Source organism: Cervus canadensis, chromosome 2, assembly GCF_019320065.1.
Source record: "Cervus canadensis isolate Bull #8, Minnesota chromosome 2, ASM1932006v1, whole genome shotgun sequence".
NCBI classification, from domain to species: Eukaryota; Metazoa; Chordata; class Mammalia; order Artiodactyla; family Cervidae; genus Cervus; species Cervus canadensis.
This window is the reverse complement of record NC_057387.1, coordinates 15,457,638-15,472,972: the sequence shown is the minus strand read 5'-3', so window position 1 is coordinate 15,472,972 and position 15,335 is coordinate 15,457,638. Positions and strand designations below refer to the sequence as shown.

Sequence of the window (15,335 nt, the reverse complement as noted above, 5' to 3'; positions counted from 1 at the left end):
AAAACTTAAATGCATACATTCTGAGAAAAATCTGAGGGTTCCGTAAACATAGTCATCAGGTATTCTTGAATTTCAAGTATCAGGAAGATGAAACGAGAGAAAAAAGATCATGCTCCATATTTTTAATATTCATTTAGCTGCAGAATCCTTTTCCCCTGTAAAAGTGTTTCATAGGCGCCCATTAGGGAAAGTAGGACAAAGTGGAATTGCTCTGGCTGAAGAAATAAATGGACAGTGGTGGATGGAGAGGGAGCGTCATGACTTGTCATCCAGCCCAATAACTTGCCTCGGGCTCCACAGACAGTTTTAAAAATCACTAATTTAAAAATCACTAATGATTTTCTATTATCTGTGGCAATTCTTTAACATCAAAATGTTTTCTCTTCCACCAAAGATACTTCTATGTCATACATCACATTACATATTATTTATTCTGTTAGCCTACACACAATCTGAGGCTTCTCAAGGTGGTGCTGGTGGTAAAGAACCCTCCTGCCAATGCAGGAGATCTAAGAGATGCAGGTTCAATCTCTGGATTGGGAAGATCACTTGGAGGAAGGCATGGCAACCCACTCCAGTATTCTTGCCTAGAGAATCCCATGGATAAAGGAGCCTGGTGGGCTCTTGTCCACAGGGTCACAAACAGTCAGACACTACTAAAGCAACTTAGCACGCCTACACAATCTAATTAGTAATGTAATTCCTTCTCAGAAATATACTACATCCAAAAGCTAAGAAGATATTATTTCTGTTCTGAGAAATGTATTACTGAAATGATTGGACAGAAAACTCCTGTTATTTCTAAGTACACTAATTTAGGAGTGCTGTTAATTCAGTCATGCACTAGGCTATAATTAGGCACTACAGTATCTATAGTGACAATGAAGGCAAAATATTTAATCTATTTCAGGGATCAAACTCTTAAAGCTACCCAAGTACTCCAAAAGAACTATTAATATACATACAATTGATATGCTAATTAAACTTATTTTTTAGGGAACGTCAAAGTCGCTCAGTCGTGTCCAACTCTTGGCAACCCCATGGACTGTATAGTCTATGGAATTCTCCAGGCCAGAATACTGGAGTGGGGAGCCTTTCCAGTCTCCAGGGTATCTTCCCAACCAAGGGATCAAACCCAGGTCTCCCACATTGCAGGAGGATTCTTTACCAGCTGAGCCACAAGTAAAAGCCATTTGCTTTTACTACTAATTAAAGCAAATCTTTTAAACACTGCGTCAGTCTAGGTTTGGTTTTAGTATGTACTACATTCATAAACTAGAAGAGCTAAAAGGAAATTCCCTTGTAGCTCAGTTGGTAAAGAATCCACTGCAGTGCAGGAGTCTGCCTGCAATGCAGGAGACCTGGGCTCTATTCCTGGGGTGGGAAGATCCCCTGGAGAAGGAAACGGCAACCCACTCCAGTATTCTTGCCTGGGAAATTCCATTAACAGAGGAGTCTGGTGGGCCACAGTCCATGAGGTCACAAAAGAGTTGGACACAACTGAGTGACTGAACATGCATGCAGAAGGAAATTCAGGAGTATATCACTCCTTTCATTTTACAGATGAGTAAACAGATCTCAATAGGTCTCTAAACCAGTTCATCCCTCCATAATCAGAATAAGACATCTACCTTTTATCTAATCCTTCTCTGTTTGGAATTTCATTTTATCTTGCTCCTCCAAAATCTTACTCCTCAGAAATCTAGCTCCATCAACTGACTTTCTTTTCATCCGTATCTCTGCCATCTCTCTGTTTAACTTATAGACATATTCAAGTTTCTCTTAACTTAAAAAAATTCTGTCTTCTTCAAACTTTGGCCTTGTTTTCCTCCTTCTTTTTAAAGCCAAGCTGTTTTATTGGAAAAGTGATCCAAGACTTCCTAGTTACTAGAGACTTTCAGTCTTTATCTTTGCCAATTTCACCTGAAGAACATTCTCATTGCACACTCCTCACTTGGTTACCACGAAATTTTTCTCTCCTGATTTTCCTACTATTTCCTACTCTCCTAATTTCCTATTAAACATTCTTTCTGGGCATCCTTAAAGTTCCTCCTCTTCCAAATGAACCTTAGATGCTGGCAGTCCACAGCTGTCTTTGGTCCTCTTCTCTCACCCTGTATATTCTCCCGAGGTTCACTTTCTCTACAACAACAGCTTCAACTGTCACCTGGCTACAAATTAATAACTTTGAAAGACCTTTCTTCATCCTGAATCTTTCTCCTCCAGATGCATAATAAAAATTTCTGCTTGGATGTCTACCCCACAAGTACTTCAGGTTGACATGTGAAAAACTAAACTAGTTTTCTTTTCCCTTAAACATGCTCCTTCTTTTATATTACCCACCTCTATGAGTACCACCAGCCACTCTAAGGCAGGCGCTGGAATAAATTATGAATCGTCACCTTCCATGTCAAGAAGTAAATATGTTTTAATATTTAATACTTTGGAATAAATAACAATATGAACTGAGAATATGAAAAAATCATGATAAATATGTCTAGGGAAGGCAATTCAGATAAGTGCCTGACACACAGCTGGAACACAATAAATATCAAATATCTTAGTTTATTTTGTAGTTACTATTGTATTTATTCACAAATGTCCTAGGCACCTTGAAATGACTAGAGAACAAACAACTCTGAACCAAAACCCCTCCCGAATGTTTTAGACAAATAATATAACAGCTAACTAACAAATACTATTCTACAAGAAATACTATATCCTTTAAGACTGATAGGTTCTTACTCAGAGTAAGCCTACTAAGCCCTACATAGTTACTCCCTCTCCTACTCTATTACCTCTCCTACTACTTTCCCCTGATTCTCTGCACTCAGCCTCAGTGTCTTCCTTGCTCTTCTGTAAACATGCCAAATATGCTTCTGCCTAAGAACCTTTGAAATTGCTATTTCCTCTTTCTGGTGAGCCTTCACCCAGATATCTGTATGGTTCATTGCTCAAATGCAGCCTTATCAGAGAGGACTTCTCTAACTACCCTGAGTAAAATAGTCTGTATCCTCAGCACTTACAGCAATGTTGAGCATATAGGAGAAATATAATAGGTATTTGCTGAATAAATTAAACAAATTAATTTAAATATTTGAGATTCAAAGATTCAAAAATAGGAAATATTTCAAAATCAACACTGAGAATTTTATGAATTCTCTGCAAATTTCAATTTTCTGAGAATTTTAATCTTTATACTGTTTTGTTTTCATTGACTATATTAGAGCTCTAAGTAACTCTCTTTGTTCAATCCTTACAGAGCAGGTTTAGTGAATTTTTTAAAATTACTCTTAGACACAGAAGTAGGGAACAGACTTTTGGACCCTGTTGGAGAAGGTGAGGGTGGGATGATTTGAGAGAATAGCATTGAAACATGTATATTACCATATGTAAAAGAGATGACCAGTGCAACTTCAATGCATGAAGCAGGGCACTCAAAGTCTGTGCTCTGGGACAACCCAGAGGGATGGGGTGTGGAGGGAGGTGGGAGGGAGATTCAGGATGGGGAGACACATGTACACCTGGGAGTAATTCATGTTGATGTATGGCAAAAACCACCACAATATTGTAAAGTAATTATCCTCCAATTAAAATAAATTAATTAAAAAATTACTCTTGCCTCAATTTAGCAAATATTAAGTAGCCACTGCAGACAATATCATCTTTCCTCAATTATTCAGGTTAAAACAAGAACAAATTAAATAACATTTACACAAGTTCCTCCAGAGTTTTCCCCAGTCTCCTATTTATAATTATTTAATATAACCTTATTTATTTATCTATATTTGGCTGTGCTGGGTCTTCGCTGTTGCATGGGCTTTTCTCTAGCTGCGGTGCACAGGCTCTAGGGTGTGTGACCTTCAGCAGTTTTAGCTTCCAGGTTCTAGAGCATAGGTTCAATGGCTGTGGTACACAGACCTAGTTGCTCAGCTGCCTGTGGGATCTTCCCAGATCAGGTACTAAACTGTGTCTTCTACATTGGCAGGCAGATTCTTCAGTACTGGGCCACTAAGGAACCCCGCCTATTTACAATTTATATTATGTTGCACATAACTTCTGAATTCAACAGGTTCCAAATTCCAACTACTCTTCTGTACCTACCCTTTGTGCGAAATTATGACAATAATAATTTATAGCACTTTTTAAAAGATAGAACCTATAGAAAATAAATGTAGTAGTGTTATAATCATGCTTAGCCAGTTATTTTACCAAGGAACATGTCTAGCATGCTCAAGGAAATACAGATTGGCAATGAAAACTTGAACAAAAGGATACTTTTGTGGACGAAGATAAGGTTAGTGTGGCCCAGCTGGACAGCAGTCACCATGGCTGTTTTCTCATCCAGTAAAGCCACTTTCCCAGAAAGAGAAATATTACATGAAACTCTGTGGTCTTGCAATTCTAGTGTATAATGTTCCAGGGGAAATTTCACCTCTGTAAGACATGAAAGATACATAACCATAATGAAAGCAATAGATAATAGTATATTGTTGGATTATAAGAAGCAGCAAGTCAAAGTAAGAGCAAAATCTGCTTTTAATTTCTCTTTATTTCCTCCCAACTATAATGAATTTCTACATATATAGAAATTGAGGGGGGCACTATATGAGTTTATTGTTGCTTGTATTCTTAAAACTCAGTAAACTGAGAACAGGAGGAAGTATCTCCACTAGACAAGTAAATAAAGGACTAATGTTAATAGAGTAAATGTACACTTTATAAACTGAGTGGGACTTTTGGGATCAACAGGGTATTAAATTTTTCAGATAACAGAGTTTCTCAATAAACAATTTTTTTGCAAAGACCATTCAAATCCCTTCTGGTAAAGTTTCTTCACTTGTCCTAAGTTAGTAAACTTTTGGTTGTTGTTTTAATACACAATTCAGATGCTTATGGGCACTGAAGCTACGTAGTAGTTGAACTGTAGCATTAGCCTGTTTAAGATATGTGGGCTACCTCAGTCCAGTATTAGCTCAAGTACAGCAATTAAAGAATACAGTTGATCTTTGATCTTTGAACAGTGCAGGGATTAGAGGCACTGACATCCCCCATCGACCTCCCTATGCAGTTGAAAATCCACATATTAGTCAATCCTCTATAACCCCAGTTCTGCATGCACGCTCTCAGCCAACCAGACATCGTGTAGTACTATAGTGTTTATTTTTAAAAAATCTCCATATAAATGGACCTGCACAGTTCAGACCCGTGTTGTTTGAGGGTCAATTGTACTTTATCACAAAAATCTAAGACAGAAAGAACAGAAAGATGTATTTTGCATATATAATGTGAAGCTGCTTCTCTTGTCAGCAGAAAAGATTTGGGAAATGCTAGTCTTAGGAAAAGCTAAATCAACTTACCTGTCATTCTTCCCTGAACCATTTTTGCAACTCGGTATTTAATATATGCACCTACTAAGAGATAAATATCTTGGGATGGTATAAGAAATATATTCTCCAAAACAAGCAGACGTATCGATGCTGCTGCCACTTTCTAAAAGAAGGGAAAAAAAACAAACAAACCAGAAAGTTTCCACAGGCAAAATCCTCAAGATTGTCCTCCTTATTAAAGTTTACTTTTGTAAGTTTCTTCTAAAATATTTTGCCAAGATTAAAAAAATGCTTTCCTAAGCACAGATCATAATTTCAGTTAGCCTTAAAAAGTGATCATGAAGAAAAAAAGAAAAAAAAAGTGATCATGAATATTAATACAGTGTCAGCTTTCTAAGTCACTTATTAACTAAGTCACTCAAACAAAGAATAGAAAACGACAAGCTTTCTAAAGGAGAAGGGCAGGTAAATAAAAAGGCAAGTGTGATAAAATGGGAAAAAGTAAGACCTAACTGTATTCCACTGAAATTCTTTTAACCAACCTCCAGTGAATTGACTTTCCAGATTAAGTTACTCTGCATCCCTTGTTGAATATATCAATTCTTGTGAAGGCTTACCCAATACAAGGTTAATAAGCTGCTCTCTAGGATGTCCACATACATGTTCCTGCCACTTCAATTAAATGCTTGCCAAAAGACATTTGTTTTTCCCAACTTTAATAATAATTAATTTTAAAAAAGCATTATATGAAAAGAGTTGTTTTTTATAAAAAATTTAAATGTTTTGAAAAGAAGTTATAGTCAGGACTTCCATGGTGGTCCAATGGTTAAGAGTCTGCCTGCCAATGCAGGGGACACAGGTTCAATCTGTGGTTGAGGAAGACCCCATGTGCTGCAGAGCAACTAAGCCTGTGCATCACAACTACTGAACCCATGTCCTAGAGCTTGTGCTCTGCAACAAGAGAAGCCACCACAATGAGAAGCCTGTGCACCTCAATGATAGAGTAGCTCCCACTTGCCGCAACTAGAGAAAGCCCCAGTGCAGCCAAAACATATGATCTGACTGGCTCAGATCATGAACTCCTTACTGCCAAATTAAGACTTAAATTGAAGAAAGTAGGGAAAACCACCTGGCCATTCAGATATGCCCTAAATCAAATCCCTTACGATTATACAGTGGAAGTGACAAATAGATTTAAGGGATTAGATCTGATAAGAGTGCCTGAAGAACTATGGACGGAGGTTCGTGACATTGGTGATTCAAAACCATCCCCAAGGAAAAGAAGTGTAAAAAGGCAAAATGGTTGTCTGAGGAGGCTTTACAAATAGCTGAGCTGAGAAAAGAAGAGAAGCAAAAGGCAAAGGAGAAGAGGAAAGATATACCCATCTGACGCAGAGTTCCAAAGAATAGCAAGGAGAGATAAGAAAGCCCTCCTAAGTGAACAATGCAAAGAAATAGAGGAAAACAATACAAAGACTAGAGATAGCTTCAAGAAAATAAGAGATACCACGGGACCATTTCATGCAAAGATGGGCACAATGAAGGACAGAAATGGTATGGACTTAACAGAAGCAGAAGATATTAAGAAGAGGTGGCAAGAATACACAGAAGAACTATATAAAACAGATCTTCATGACCCAGATAACCACGATGGTGTGATCACTCACCTAGAGCCAGACATTCTAGAATGCGAAGTCAAGTGGACCTTAGGAAGCATCACTACAAACAAAGCTAGTGGAGGTGATGGAATTCCAACTGAGCTATTTCAAATCCTAAAAGATGATGCTGTGAAAGTGCTGCACTCAATATGCCAGCAAATCTGGAAAACTCAGCAGTGGCCACAGGACGGGAAAAGGTCAGCTTTCCTTCCAATCCCAAAGAGAGGCAATGCCAAAGAATGTACAAACTACCACACAAATTAATTAATTAATTAATTTTTTAAAATTAATTTTTAAAAAATATTTAAAGGCAAGCTAAGGGTAAATTTTTAAATTTTTTTTAAATTAAGAAAAAATTAAATAAAAAAAGAAATTAAAGGATAGCTAAGATATACTGCTATCAAATTAGGTGTAGGTGAGAAATGTAAAAGACTAAGGGAAAACCCTTGAAAAATATATTAGAATTCTGCACTCAAATTGCTTCACACGTGTAATGTTTTACTCACCCATAAAATAAAATGAAAAAGAAACTAGAAACTAATTTATGGAAGAATGAGTATGTATATTTTCAACCACTGAATCTGTAGACAAAGAAAAGTCTCAGACCTACATCAAAGGATTGGTGAATAAAATGCAGTTATATGTTTTAAAAGAAAATGCCACTAACATTTGTAATTTTACTTGGGTAATAACATGTTTAAGGAAGACAGGTTTTCAAAAAATGTTTATTCATTTCAAATAACTTTTTCAATCGGCCTAAATCAATCAGGTTAGAGGGTTTCTATTATAAACATAAGAAACTATTCCATAGGCAAGACTTAATGTCTATAACACTAAATTTTTACCTTATAGAATGGTTCAGAAATTCGAACTTTTATGATAGCAGCACCAGTTTTAATGCCAGACACCAAAATCATATCTCCTTGTTTCTCTTCTTTTTCCATCTCAGCTATATATGCAGGGGGAGAATATTCTGCTTCAGAGTATCTCAAAATCCTAAAGAGATAAACTTTGTTTCTAGTAAATTATTCTTTTTCCAAAAGGCTCTGAGAGACTTTAAACATAATCTCTTCAATGTCTGTATAGTGTCAAAAGTTTAAAATTTCCACAATGACAAATAGAAGAAAAGTACTTAATATGCTTCTGGCTAAAACTGTTGTAGGACTAAAACCTGGATTGTCTGAGAGCTATTGCTTGGTACTGAAATTTTCATATTATTATCCACTCACTGTATTTCAGTGAGTGTTGATAGCTTGAATAACAAAAGCGTCAGAAGATACGACAAATAATCGTACAGTTCTGATTTCATGAACTCCTCTGCAGTGACTCAAATTAAACCATCATGAAAGTACCTACAGCCATGCCATATTTCCCCGAGATAAATTTATTTGTTCCAAATAGTTCCAGATAGAAAAATTATCAAAATCCAGACAAATGATTGCTGTTCAGTGTGTTACCCAAAGGCAGATGTCTCCTTCAAAGTCAGATACTTAGGTTTGGTTTCAAGGTTACCTGATTTTGCTAGACAGTTCTTCTATTGCTGATTCATTATCCCGGGCAATGCTCCACTCAAACACCATCCCTGCCAAACTACTAAAAGTATTTCCTGTAAAGCAAGGCAAAAGCAGACAAGACAGAATCACATATTCAAAAATATTCAGGTATCTTTAATAAGCAAGGGAAATTTAAGTAGAAAATTATTTTTAAGCCTCTTTCATTAACAAATAGATGCGCTATCATTAATGAATTAAAACACATCTACCAGGAAGACCCCTACACAGAGTAAGTATGGTTGCTGTATAAGCTTTCTCAAAGTGAAAATGACTCAAGCTGGTTAACTGCTGGTTGACAAAATTATGGCACTATTCCTGTTCCTTTCAACATAAAAAGGCCACCTTATAATCTGTTTCAGGATTGACAGGCATCCCTAAATCCTGGTCCCTCTAATAAAAATTTTTATAAAAACTAGATTTGAATATTACTAATATGCTCATTTCTCATATTTTAAAAATTGCTCTTCACTAGTTTACAAAGAAAGAAGCAATGAATTAAAATTTTTTTAACATATTACATTATGTAGTATATGAAAAACAATGTAAAATCAGTCTTAAGAAAGACAAAATTATAAAATTTTCACAGGTTTACATTTAATTCTCTTGGCCTATAGAAAGTAGACTGATCAAAACAGAGCTAATAATAAATTCCAAAATGTTCTTTTTTTTCCCTCCAAAAATGTTCTTAATTGTTGGGACCATTAGCAGAAGCTCAGTAGCAGAATTTGGATTCTGAACTAGGAAATTTTAATGAAAGTCTGTAGTTAATACATCAAACCACACTCAGAATTGTTAATTCTTCCTGCACATGAACTACATATGAGAAAATAAATATTATTTCCAACCTACTTTTATCTCTCAAATTTCTGTTTCCAAATACTAAACACAAAAGTGTTCATTTTAAGTAATTTTGTTGAATCCTCTGACATTCTTTACCTTCAGCATCCAATGCCCTCACCATCAGTTCCAGTGGTGAATCATCTACATAGAGTTCCCGTGTTCGAGATATAATTTCAATGCTGTTTATCACATCAACCTTAACATCACACCGCAGTTCATGGTCAGTCACTACAACGAACCCAAAAACTGAGAATTTAGTTCAACAGGTCATGAATCTATTAAATGTTTCATATACTGAGGAGCTTATTCTAAATATTAAGAAAAAGAAAGGCATAACAGTTCGTTTCAACCTATGGAAGAAAACAGCATAGCAACAAAATATAAGAGCATCTGTTTACAGGAAGAGACACTAGAGCAGTGATTCCCAGACACTGATCTATAATAATGTTTTCATTCACCCATCAAAAAATGAGATTTTAAAACAGTAATAAAATTAAATATATTCACTTTAAAGGAATATATGTTCAATATTACTTTTGAAGTGTTAGAATGCTTTTCCTTTTATGAAATTATAAGAGTACATTTTAAAAAATGTGTTTATTTAGGAAAGTAAGAGGGTGGCAACCATATGCCATTCCTGTCTGCCAATAAATTTCTCTCTCACTTTATTTCTTTCCATTTTTTTTCCTGGACCATGAGATTAAAAAGCCTGAGAATCACATATTAGACCCAACTAGACTTCCACTCAATGTTTGTTGCTCAGCTGTGCCCAACTCTTTGCGACACTGTAGGCTGCAGCCTGCCAGGCTCCTCTGTCCATTGAACAAGAATACTGGAGTGGGTTGCCATTCCCTTCTCAGGGGGGTCTTCCTGACCCAGGAATCAAACCCAGGTCCCCTGCATTGCAGGCAGATTCTATACCATCTGAGCCACCAGAGAAGCCCAATATAGTCATGATTAACTTCAGAAACACAAATTGAAACAGTACAGAAAGTAGACTTATTTTCATAAAGATGAAATAAGGATGAAATAAAAATTATTTGGGGACTTCCCTGGTGGCACAGTGAATAGGAACTTGCCTGCCAACACAGGGGACATGGTTTCAATCCCTGGTCCAGGAAGATCCCACATGCCTCAGAGAAACTAAGTCTGCATGCCACAACTACTGAAACCCACTCACCTAGAGCCTGTGCTCCACAACAAGAGAAGCCACTGCAATGAGAAGCCCATGTACCGCAACGAAGAGCAGCCCCAGCTCACTACAACTAGAGAAAGCCTGTGAGCAGCAATGGAGACCCAAAGCAACCAAAAAGTAAATTTTTAAAAATTATCAAAAAATATTTTGGGACTTCCCTGGTGGTACAGTAGGTAAGAATCTGCTGGCCAATGCAGGGGACAGGGGTTCAATCCCTGGTCCAGGAAGATTCTACATGCCAAGAAGCAACTAAAACCATGGACTACAACTACTGAAGTCCATGTGCCTAAAGTCCCTGCTCTGCAACAAGAGAAGCCACCACAATGAGAAACTCTTTCACTACAACAAAGAGTAGCCCCTGCTTGCCGCAACTAGAGAAAGTCTGTGCACAGAAACAATGATTCAGTGCAGCTGAAATATAAATAAATTAATTAAAAAAAATTTTTAAGTATTTGAACAATAACCACATGCTGAGCACAGTGCAAAATGTACTGATCATTCCATTCTATTCTCTCCACCAAAATCATTCAGCTGTCTAAACCCTTTCTTCATCCTTCACGTGAACTTTTATACCTAAAATTTATGCCTTCATCTCCAAACTCCTCTACCTGTCCTGAACCTAACACTGAAACTCTAGATATCCCACTACAATAAGGCATTTTCATATATTCATAGACTACATCTGGAATGATACAGAAAAGTGGTTGTCTCTGGGAGAAATGAGATTAGAGATTTACTTTTCATTATATAACCTTTTGGGGTTTCCCTGCCAGTAATGCAGGAGATGATCCCTTGTTTGATCCCTGGGTCAGAAAGATCCCTTGAAGGGAATGGCTGCCCACTTCAGTATTCTTGCCTGGAGAATTCCATGGACAGAAGAGCCTGACGGGCTACATTCCATGGGGTCACAAAGTATAGGACATGATTGAATGACTAACACTTTCACTACTTTCACATATAACCTTCCATATTCTTTAAATATTTTATCAAAGGGATGTAACATCTAGTCAGAACAAAACAAAACAAAAAATCAAAATAAATCTAACATTCTTACCAAATAGAATATGCCCACCTCGTCTCTCACCATTATCCATCTCTGTTACAGTTGAGTAGTAGTGAAAGTCACTCGGTCGTGTCCAACTCTTTTCGACCCCATGTAGCCCACCAGGCTCTATGGAATTCTTCAGGCAAGAATACTGGAGTGGGTTGCCATGCCCTTCTTCAGGGATCTTCCCGATCCAGGGATTGAATCCAGGTCTCCCAAATTGCAGGCAGATTCTTTACCGTTTGAGCTACTAGGGAATTCCCTAGTAGCTAGCGGCTAATGTCTGTCATAGCCACTCATTTTCTCTATTAGACTATCACCAAAAATATCATAAACAAAATCCCAAGCACCTAAACACCAATGGAGTGCTTAAATCTTTTAACCTTTACAGATACTTTATAGTTAGTAGGTAATTCAATATTTGTCAAACAAATGAAGAGTTTCTCTTAAGGCATGCTCTTCCCTTTCAAAATGTCCCTTCCCATGTCAGAGGGCCAAGTTCCCATTAAGATAAGAATGCATCTTGTAGGACACTAAGACTGCCATTCATTATTGGGAATCTCCATCCTCTATGTACACAATTGTTTTAATAGCAAAATTGTGAAAGCTGATTTGAAAGATAATTTTGGAATATTCACAAGTCAGATGAAACTAAGCTGAGAGCCACATGTGACATTTCTCCAAGCAACTGTGTGCTCTTTCAACATCAGAATGAATTCATGTAGTTAAGAGTAATTACATGACTTCCCTGAGGGTACAGATAAGAATCTGCCTGCTGCAGGGGACAGGGGTTCGATCTCTGGTTCAAGAATATTCTATATGTAGAGAAGCAACTAAACCTGCGAGCCACAACTACTGAGCCCATGCTCCAGACCTTGTGAGCCCCAACCACCGAGCCCATGCACCTAGAATCTGTGGTCTGCAACAAGAGAAGCTATAGCAATGAGAAGCCTGTGCACCACAATGAAGAGTAGCCCCCTCTCGCCACAACTAGAGAAAGCCCATTCACAGCAACAAAGACCCAGTGCAACCAAAAATAAATAAAATTTGAAAAGAGTAATTACATTAAAAATAGCATATGTGACCAAAGCAACACTTCTTTTCTCATCTTTGTATCCTTCTCTATCCACTGTAGCTGCCCTGCATGACACGATCCTCAAAGATTCTCATCTTTGAAATCTCATATTTCATTGACTCCAAGACACTCATTTTTTTGACATTTCAACATCTCTGAAATTAGGGTTTTATCTTATGACTGATGACATCTTAGAACTGTCAACCACCAGCAGTCATAGCATAGTTTTCATTTACTGCATTCGTGAGAACTTTATTTTTTTTTTTTTTTTTTTCGTGAGAACTTTAAAAGGGCCAACATCAAACTTGCAGAATGGGTATTAGTAGTTGGAAGAAAACATGGTGAACAATGGTGGAGTACTCTTTTCCCTTGGAACCAAACAGTTAAGGACACAGGGTGGGAAAGGTGGTGACTCAGATGTGCTAGAAACCTTTTCAAAGCTGGAGACAAAACAGGTCAGCTTTATAAATTGTAAAGCCAACTAATGAGTCCAATACTAATACCCTGTAGGTGGTTTTGGTTTAATTGATTCTTTTAAGAAATGCAACATCACTAACAGTCTCAATGGTACAAAGGAAGATGTTGTGGGGATAAACACAGACATTGATGATTCCCAATCAAAAAGTGATTCAGATGAGGCAAAAATGTTAAATTTATCTTAGGGATATTTTAACCAGTTAATTTTATTTCCTTTTTATTAGGCTTGAGAGTGATAGAAAATAAAAATAACCATCTAAGTCAAAAAGAGCCCTTCAATAGGTATAAAGTAAAAATTCTAAGTGAAGAAAAGCAGTTTAGTTGACAATGTTGTTCTTAGTAGTACATTAAAAATAGTTACAATAGATGTCAATTATATGAAATATGGTATACCAAACATCTTAAATTTATCTTTAATAATACAGTATAGACATATAACTTATCAAAATATTTAAGAGCAACACAGATATTTCTGACCTATCAATATGAAAACACCAAGTGCCAGAAACTCAGGGACACAAATAGCATTTCTTAAGCTGCTCTAGTCTAAAACAGACTAGCATGTGCTTCCCAAATTTTGGTATATATGAGAATCATCTGGAGAGCTTGTTAAAAACACAGATCCCTAGGACTTCCTTGGTGACTCAGTGGTTAAAAATCTTCCCGCCAAGGCAGGGAACACAGGTTCTATTCCTGGTCCGGGAAGATCCCATATGCCATGGAGTAGCTAAGCCTGTGCACTACAACTACTACTGAGATCGAGTGCTGCAATTACTGAAGCCTGCACACCTTAGAACCCATGCTCCCCAAGGAGAAGCCACTCCAATGACAAGCCTGAGTACCACAACAAATAGCAGCCCCCACTCACTGCAACTAGAGAACGCCCTGGCACAGCAACCAAGATCCACTGAAGCCATAAATTAATTAACACCACAGATCCCCTGGCTCATTCCAGAGATTCTGATACAGCAGATCTAAGGTGGGGCCTGAGAATTTACACTTCTAACAAGCTCCCAGGTGATGCGGAAGATGCAGATTCATAGATGACACTAGTACTTGAGAAGTACTAGTTTTTTATTTTATTTATTTATTTATTGGCTTCACTTGGTCTCTGTTACTGCACACGGGCTTTATCTAGTTGCAGTGAGTGGGGACCACTCTCGAGTTGTGGTTCTCAGGCTTCTCCTTGTGGTGGCTTCTCTTGTCGCAAAGCATGAGGTCTAGAGTGTTCGGACTTCAGTAGTTATGTCATGTGGGCTTAGCTGCCTATGGCACGTGGGATCTGCCCTGACCAGGAATTGAACCCGTGTCTCCTGTGCTGGCAGGCAGATTCTTAACCACTGGACCACCAGGGAAGCCTGAGAAGTACTAATCTTTATTCTGCGTTTTGCCTCACTCAAGACCAACCTCAGAACATTAACAACCAAGCTAGTTCTGATAAATAGGTCCTTCCCTTCTACACTGATTCAAACAACCAGAGTTTCTGCTCTGTATCAGGCACATTGCCAGGGGCTAGATGTTCAAAAATAAAAAAAGTTACAGGCTAGGATGCCACAATTAAGGTTTATATTGCAGGAATCCTTTTTTCTACCTTAAGGGGCATTTGAAGCCAACACTGTCTGTGTTAACCATCTATAAAAGATATCAGATTTTTCTACTCCAGGTGAACAGTTACGTAGCGTGTTTTGTCTCAACATACCTATCTCTCGAGCAAGAATAACACTGCTGAGGCGTATTGGTTGGGTAGATTCAGCAATGAGCACAGCTTTTTGCGAACATAAGGTGCCATTTTCATATAAAGGTTCAACAGTTACTGCATCATGATGGGTGGAATGCCTGCCAGGATAAAATACTTAAGAGTATGAAACACGAATGTGGGTTAAAATTAACTTTTGGTGGAACATAGGTTCCTATAGTTTTTCCACATTACATACTACCAGGTGTATTTAAATGTTTTTCTTTAAAGTAGAAACATTGCTTAAAGATGTAAGATTTAAGTGGAAGAGACTGATGAGAACATTTTCCAGTGATCCCTTGTGCCAAGTTACATTCCTCCCTCAATATTTAAAGTAAGATTGTTACATTCTTCCCTCAGTATGTAAAAATAGGATTGATGCTGTGTTTCCAACATTAAGAGACCAGGCTTCTCAAACTCTGAGGAA

The 15,335-nt window shown here is 37.5% G+C and overlaps 1 protein-coding gene across 1 annotated transcript in view; it reads right to left on the bottom strand.

Moving 5' to 3' along the window:
* NUP210L (nucleoporin 210 like) overlaps positions 1-15,335 on the bottom strand; it is a 97,835-nt gene that overhangs the window by 80,161 nt on the left and 2,339 nt on the right. Inside the window, exons 2-7 of the mRNA XM_043455424.1 lie at positions 14,873-15,009; positions 9,478-9,609; positions 8,501-8,594; positions 7,834-7,984; positions 5,361-5,493; positions 4,279-4,437 (exon numbers count right to left, since the gene is read on the bottom strand). Coding sequence (XP_043311359.1) covers positions 4,279-4,437; positions 5,361-5,493; positions 7,834-7,984; positions 8,501-8,594; positions 9,478-9,609; positions 14,873-15,009 — 806 coding nt within the window. The remainder of the gene's footprint in view (positions 1-4,278; positions 4,438-5,360; positions 5,494-7,833; positions 7,985-8,500; positions 8,595-9,477; positions 9,610-14,872; positions 15,010-15,335) is intronic.